Source organism: Mustela nigripes, chromosome 3, assembly GCF_022355385.1.
Source record: "Mustela nigripes isolate SB6536 chromosome 3, MUSNIG.SB6536, whole genome shotgun sequence".
Taxonomy (NCBI): domain Eukaryota; kingdom Metazoa; phylum Chordata; class Mammalia; order Carnivora; family Mustelidae; genus Mustela; species Mustela nigripes.
In genome coordinates this window covers 197315614-197322550 of record NC_081559.1, presented here as the reverse complement: position 1 = coordinate 197322550, position 6937 = coordinate 197315614, and the positions used below count along the sequence as shown (strand labels likewise).

Sequence of the window (6937 nt, the reverse complement as noted above, 5' to 3'; positions counted from 1 at the left end):
CTGATCTCAGGGTCCTGGGATCGAGCCCCGCATCGGGCTCTCTGCTCTGCGGGGAGCCTGCTTCCTCCTCTCTGCCTGCCTCTCTGCCTACTTGTGATCTCTGTCTGTCAAATAAATAAATAAAATCTTTAAAAAAAAAAAGAAGCCTGAGCCTCTGGTCACCGCACTTCCATCCCGATCCTCCGAGTCCCTGCCTGCCCCTTGCCCGGCTTCGGCACTCCTTCCAGTCCCCTCCAGCCCTCTGTACAGAAGCACCCCGTTCAGCACAGACTGCAATCGGTGCTACTGCTCTGGCCCCCGCAGACACTAGCCAAGCGGAGGCCCAGACTGCTCTCCCAGGCTGCGTTGAGTGGGCGCTGCTCAGGGACAGGACTTGTCAGAAGCCCAGGGAGAAAAAAAGCATATGGGCTATTCATACATTTGATCACAGAAGGAGCCAGAAACTAGACACCTGTGACTCAGGGAAGGCAGCAGTGCTCCTGACCCGACGGATCCCTAAACTGGCTGGCAGCTTATACCCCAGTCTCTTCTAAGCCGACTCACTGAGCCTCTTCTATGCCTGGATCCTGCAGGAAGGCCCAGACATAAGCCCCCTGGCAGGACCCTCCCACAAAGAAACACACACTACCATTGCCAGGTCACCAAAACAGAGACAGCCTGTCCTGTCTGACCCTCACGCCCAGCTGGCCCAGCCCACACAGCCCGGACGCGCGTACAGAGCAGTGGCCCAGATGGGCCGAAGCCTCACCACTCAGCGGGAGACCCTGGGTGAGCTGCTGTTGGGCCGACACTGCGCTACCTCTGCCGACCATGACCCGTCCTCTGGGGGGAGTTCCAAAAAGCTATGGAGGGATGGGGAGCAAGAGTCCAGGGCTCAGAGGGCACAACCCCAGGACCTATGAGAGCAGCCAGCCGGGGGGTGGGGGGCGGGGGGACCCCTGCTCAACAAACAGTTCAAGTCACCACTGCAGCTCAGCGAGGTCTCTCTGCACAGAAAGGGGCTACAGAAGTTAACTACTCGGACCCATGGAGTAACAGTGATTTATTGTGCAAACCCCACACAGGTTCCAGATTCAGGGCCAAGCCCACAGCCCTAGCTGGGCCCTGGCTCTGGGACTGTTCTGTGGTCCCCACTCTGACCAGCGTCTGCTGTGGAGTGTACAGGTGTCCAAGAGTGAGCCCACGTGTGAGGAGGCCCCTGGGGATGCGGGCGCTGGGGCATCTCGGTCCTCCAGCTGCCTAGGCTTAGGAGCTACACTGGTCCACACAGTCCGTCCCGCTGCGGAACACGTGAAAGATGCTGGTGGGAGGGAACATGGCAACAGCCCCGAGCAGGGAGCCCACCTGGATGGCCACGCCAGCTGCCAGCAGTGCCGGCCGGCCGCCGCTGTGCAGCAGGGAGCTGGCAGCCACCTTCACATAGGACAGCGCACCCAGGCACAGCACCCATGACAGCACCTGGGGAGGGCGAACACAGAAGCAGGAGAGCACGAGGGGCTCCCTGCCCTGGGGGAAACCCCTCCCCACCGCAGCCCTCTTTGCTTCGGTGTCCCCAGTGTACTTACCACAAGGACCACTCCTGTAGAGGTGCCCACCAGGGGTGGGCAAGGGCTCAGGACTGCCAGTGCCATCAGGTAGGCCCCGAAGAGCACACCCAGCACACAGAGACCACCCAGCCCTGCCAGAGACCTGCAGGGGGGAGCAGAAGCTCAGGGCTGGCTGCACCCAGACCCAGCCCCCATCCCTAAACTCTACCCCTAATAGCTCGGGGACCTTTGAGTACCTGCAGAGCACGCCCATGGCCAGAAAGCAGGCGAGGGGGTTGGCAGCACTGCCCAGCACCACGGCCAGGTGGTAGGCCAGGCGGCCGTAGGGCAAGCAGGAAAAGCTCTGCACCGCAGGCAACACACCATTGGTCAGCGCATTGGTGACGGCCAGCAGGCCCAACAGGCAGGCTCTGTGGACAGAGAGCAGCCGCTGGGTCTCAGCGTCTGGGCTGGGAGTGGCGCGTGCTGCTCGGCTCGGTGATTCCTGCAGTGGTGAGGCCTCTTCCTCCTCCTCCACCGCTGGGGCCCTCGCCCGCAGGCCAGACCCCGGACCCCCTGTGGGTGCAGATGGCGGGGTTGGCAGTAACATCAGGAGACCCTGGAAGGCGGCGGCCGAAGTGACCAGAAGAGCGGTCAGCACCCAGAAAAAGGTGCTGGCGGGAAAACGCTCTGGGAAGTCGTGGGGGAGCCAGAGGGTGCCATTGGTGGGAGATGGCAAACATTCAAGGTGGCCTACGCCCTGCACAAGGGCCAGCACGCAGGGCAGCAGGGCACTGAGGCCCTGACCCAGGAAGAAGGAGCGCAAGAAGGGAGGTGGCAGGTGGCTCAAGAAGGGCAGGAAAGTGACGTTAGAGGCACAGCACGCCAGTGCCAGCACCAAGGCCAGCGTTAGGAAGGCCAGGGAGTGGGGCTGCCCTGTGACTGGGGCCACATGGTGCCACAGGGGGGCCAGCAGGGCTGTGCCCGCTATGCTCAGCGCCTGGACCCCCTGGATGGGAGCCCGCTCGCTCTTGCCCGGAGCCAGCCGCCTCCACAGGGTCACCACCAACAGACCCAGGTTCCCCACCGCCACAAGCACAGAGAGGTATGACGGGAGACTCCAACCTGCCAGGAAGGGAGAAAGCCAAGTCAGGTGCTAAAAGACCAGGCCAGCTGCAACCCGCCTCTGCGAGCACACCGAAGCCCCGCTCCCCTGCCCACTCCCACTTACCCTCCGGAAGGTCCTTCACCACGACCGGCAGCTCCACCCAGATCCCGTTGATGGCAGCCCAGGAGCCCATGCCAAAGAGGGCTACCAGCAGGTGGGTCCACAGCTGACGGCCCAGTGCGGGTGCTGCCATTCAGCGCAAGGCTGGGCCCTTCAGAACAGGCCAGGGGCACGCCCGCTCCTCTTCCCCACCTAGACCCAAAGAAAAGGCTTCAGCTCTCCTGGGAACTGAAGGCCTCTTCCATCTCGAAAGGAACAGGCACGCACGCGGGATCACAGGTCAAAGACGGAGAAGTGGAGTCAGAAGAGGCTCCGGCCGCCTGGACCAGGGAACCTGGGGATGGCAGGCGCCAAACCAACCGGACGGCACGCCGGGCCCACGGAGCCACGACCCCAGAGGAAAACGAGGAAAAACGGACTCCACCGTCGGGTCTGAGCTGGTGAGACCACCACCCTCACCCCAAACGACACGGACTCCGGGACGGGGCACCGCCACGGCGCCACGCACACCTGTGCTGCTTCTGCGAGACCCGCGACAGCCGGAGCGCAGTCGGGCTCCGCGGGGAGCGGCGGGCCGGGACCGGCCCTCGCTGCGTCCGGCGGGCGGCGAGGAGCTGCCCGGGGCGCGGCGCTGCCCGCGCCTCCTGACCCCGCACCTGCGCGCTCCCCGCCCGACGGCGCGGCGTCTCGCCGCACTCCGAAGTCGCGGGCGGCGGCCCAGGGGCGCGGCCTCAGCCCGGAGCCGGTGGGGCTGGGAGACGCCGGCGCGCCCGAGCGGGAAGGCCAGCTCACCCGAACCGGAGGAAGCCGCGGGCCGGCCCGTCCTCGGCAGGACCCGCCGCCGGAAGTCCCGCCCCGCAAGGGGGAGCGGACGGGGGGGGGCGGCCCGGGCTTCCGGTCCCGCCTCCTCCCGCGGCCCCGCCTCCTTCCGGCGGCCTCGACTCTTCCGCGGTAGCGGGCGGCCCGGGGCGTGGGGCTGGGGGCGATGGCTCCCGGGGCGGCGCGGCGGGCCCGGCGCAGGGTGCGGGGCGCCCCGCCGGCCGGGGCGCGGGCTCGCTCGGCCGAGGACTGGTGGTGGGACCGGCTGGTGCCCCGCGGCTCCGGGTACCACCTGCTGCAGTCGGACAGCATGCTGCTGCTGCTGCCGGGCCCCGGGCCGGCCCGCCCCCGCGCGCAAAGACGGGCGGCCCGCCGCGCTCAGCGGCTGCTGCCCGCCGCGGCCCGCGCCCCGGCCGCCAAGGCCAGGCCTAGAGCGGCGCCCGCTCCGGAGCCGCCGCGGGGGCCCGACCCGGGCTGGGGCGACCGCATCCCGCTGGAAATCCTGCTGCAGATTTTCGGGCTGCTGGTGGCGGCCGAGGGGCCCATGCCTTTCCTCGGCAGGTACCCGGGCCCGTCAAGCGCCGCAGCGGGGCTCGGGCTGACCTCCTGCCCGGCCCCGCGGGTGGCTGAGGCGGGGGGTGGGGGGCAGAGCGCGTGGCCGGGGGAGCGCTCGCACACGCGTGCGAGAGGGCACCGTCCCTCGGGCGTCCAGTGAGTCCCCAGGGCCTGTCCTTGAGCTGAGGTGGCCGCAGCGTCGTGACCGGCCTCTCCTCTTAGAAAACCCGCTCAGCAACGGCCACGAAAGGCCCGGCCCCTCAGCTGAGATTCCCCCCCAGGGCTGCACGCGTGTGCCGCCGCTGGCACGAGGCCGCCTCCCAGCCTGCGCTCTGGCACACCGTGACCCTGTCGCCCCCGCTGGCTGGTCGCCCGGCCAAGAGCGGAGCCAAGGCCGAGAAGAAGCTTCTTGCCTCTCTGGAGTGGCTGATGCCCAGTCGGTGAGCCGGCCCCTCCTTTCTTTGTTCCCTGGCTTCGTTGCTGTGGCTCCGAGAAAGCCGCAGGCCCATTTCTGTCCCCTACACCAAAGTGACGGGATGGGCTGATGCTGACAAAGGGGCAGCGTGGGGACACTATGCAGCTCTGCCTCTGCTGTCGGCCAGGTTCTCCCAGCTCCAGAGGCTGACCCTCATCCACTGGAAGTCCCAGGTACACCCTGTCTTGAAGGTGAGAGCTCTAGGCGGCCCTGCACACCAGCCGTGACGCTTGGGGATTGCCCAGTACTTCCAGGCAGTGGGTCAGGCACCCAGATCCCAGCGGCCCCATGGGGATGCCTGCCGGGTTCTCCTTGCCTTTCTCTTTAAGCAGGGAGGTGTCAGAAGTGGGAGCACCCGTGCTGGCCTTCCAGGGCAGAAAGGAGGTCCTAGCTGAGACAGTAGAGAGGGCTTGGCGTCGGCCACTGGTTTCTTTCCTTCGTGGACCACAGAGACCCAATCTTGGCTGGTGCTCTGTCTTCCACAGCTGGTTAGCGAGTGCTGTCCGCGGCTCACCTTCCTCAAGCTTTCTGACTGCCACGGCGTGACCCCCGACACTCTGGTCATGCTGGCCAAGGCCTGCTCCCAGCTCCACAGCCTGGACATACAGCACTCCATGGTGAGCCCTGTGTCCCCAGGGGTCCTGAAGAAGCCTGGGCCAGAGTGACAGGTACCCATGTGCTGGGTTCCCAGGTGGAGTCCACAGCTGTGGTGAATTTCCTGGAGGAGGCAGGGCCCCGAATGCGCAAGTTGTGGCTGACCTACAGCTCCCAGACGACAGCCATCTTGGGTGCGCTGCTGGTAGGTTGGTGGCAGGCACAGGCGAGCCCAGTGCTGAGCCGGGGACTGCCAGGCCGCTGAGCCTGCGCTCTGTGACCCCTCTGCAGGGCAGCTGTTGCCCCCGGCTCCAGGTCCTGGAGGTGAGCACCGGCATCAGTCGCAACAGCACTCCTCTCCAGCTGCCTGTGGAGGCCCTGCAGAAGGGCTGCCCCCAGCTGCAGGTACTGAGGCCCCGCCTCTCCCACCTGCTGGTACCCGATGGCCTGCCTCCCCCGCCTGCCACCCTCCCTCCCCATCTGCAGCCTGGGACTCCCTCCAGGTGCTGCGGCTGCTGAACCTGATGTGGCTGCCCAAGCCTGCCGGGCGAGTGGTGGCTCCCGGCCCGGGCTTCCCCAGCCTCGAGGAGCTCTGCCTTGCCGGCTCCACCTGCAACTTTGTGAGCGATGAGGCCCTGGGCCGCCTGCTCCACGGCTCCCCGAGTCTGCGCCTGCTGGATCTTCGAGGCTGTGCCCGCATCACACCGGCTGGCCTGTGTGATCTGCCGTGCCAGGGTCCGCTTCCTCTGGGTGCTGGCCAGGTGGGAAGGGTGTGGCTCCCCCTGCCCGCCCCACAGCTCGTGAACACCCTTTGTCTCCAGAGCTACAACAGCTTCACCTGGGCCTCTATGGCATGTCCGACCGGCTGACTCTGGCCAAAGAGGGCAGCCATCTGCTGACCCACAAATGGCGCCACAGTCTGCGGGAGCTGGACCTGAGTGGCCAGGGCTTCAGCGAGAAGGACTTGGAGCAGGCCTTGGCTGCCTTCTCAGCCACCCCTGGGGGCTCACCCCCCGCCTTATGCTCTGTCAACCTCAGGGGCACCCGGGTCACACCAAGCACAGTCAGGTCAGCATCCCCTTCCCCTGTCCCTTGGAGGCCTGGCTTGCAAGCTTCGAGGGTCCAAAGGGGAGCACACATTGGCTGGCCCCTGCTTCGGATGGCCCTTAGGGACACCATGGGTACAGGGCTTGGGCCTTGGGGCCTCTGGGTGGCAGAGCCAGCCGTGGCGCCTGGGCAGAGAGGGCTCCTTATGCTGGCCTAGCCCTGCCAGGGCCCGGGTCTTCCAGGAACCAGTGGCTCTGGTCCCCATGGCCTGCTCTGCCCCTCCAGCTCTGTGATCAGCAGCTGCCCAGGCCTGCTCTACCTCAACCTGGAGTCCTGCCGCTGCCTCCCTCGGGGCCTGAAGCGGGCCTACCGAGGCCAGGAGGAAGTCCAGTGGTGCCTCGAGCAGCTGCTTACCAGCCTCCCCTCCTCTGGCTAGGCAGTCCCGGACCCCGGGCGCTCAGGTGGCCACCGGTGCCCTCCACCCTTTACGTGTTCGGGATGATTGAGCGTTTTGTTACAATAAAACATTTTAGGAACTCTGTGTGGTCCTTCGGGTGGGGATGAGAGGACAGGTCTCGTACCTGAGGGAAGCGTCTAAGGCTGGAACTGGCGGAGAGCCTGTGGGGTAGGGTGGGGGTGGCCTCCCAGGGTGCCTGAGGCTGCCTGTGGTCATCCCTCGCTCACTCCTCCCTG

General features: G+C 66.4%; 2 protein-coding genes across 5 annotated transcripts; one reads left to right on the top strand and one right to left on the bottom strand.

Annotated features, from left to right (window-relative positions):
• Window positions 1–1027: 1027 nt before the first annotated feature.
• On the bottom strand, window positions 1028–3618 carry SLC52A2 (solute carrier family 52 member 2). 3 transcript variants are annotated; one of them, XM_059395376.1, is made up of 5 exons: window positions 3547–3618; window positions 2758–2946; window positions 1784–2651; window positions 1566–1689; window positions 1028–1458 (listed from the first exon to the last, which is right to left on the bottom strand). In XM_059395376.1, exons 2-5 carry the CDS (start codon window positions 2885–2887, stop codon window positions 1246–1248), a joined length of 1335 nt encoding a protein of 444 aa, XP_059251359.1. In that variant the 5' UTR covers window positions 2888–2946; window positions 3547–3618; the 3' UTR covers window positions 1028–1245. The 3 variants fall into 3 exon arrangements, with proteins under 3 accessions (XP_059251359.1, XP_059251360.1, XP_059251358.1); XM_059395377.1 differs by lacking the exon at window positions 3547–3618 and adding an exon at window positions 3411–3496; XM_059395375.1 differs by lacking the exon at window positions 3547–3618 and adding an exon at window positions 3265–3351.
• Window positions 3619–3724: 106 nt separating this feature from the next.
• On the top strand, window positions 3725–6780 carry FBXL6 (F-box and leucine rich repeat protein 6). 2 transcript variants are annotated; one of them, XM_059395374.1, is made up of 9 exons: window positions 3725–4134; window positions 4410–4568; window positions 4731–4776; window positions 5089–5220; window positions 5295–5402; window positions 5489–5602; window positions 5701–5932; window positions 6019–6265; window positions 6530–6780. In XM_059395374.1, exons 1-9 carry the CDS (start codon window positions 3740–3742, stop codon window positions 6678–6680), a joined length of 1584 nt encoding a protein of 527 aa, XP_059251357.1. In that variant the 5' UTR covers window positions 3725–3739; the 3' UTR covers window positions 6681–6780. The 2 variants fall into 2 exon arrangements, with proteins under 2 accessions (XP_059251357.1, XP_059251356.1); XM_059395373.1 differs by having other exon boundaries at window positions 4731–4794.
• The last annotated feature ends 157 nt before the right edge of the window (window positions 6781–6937 follow it).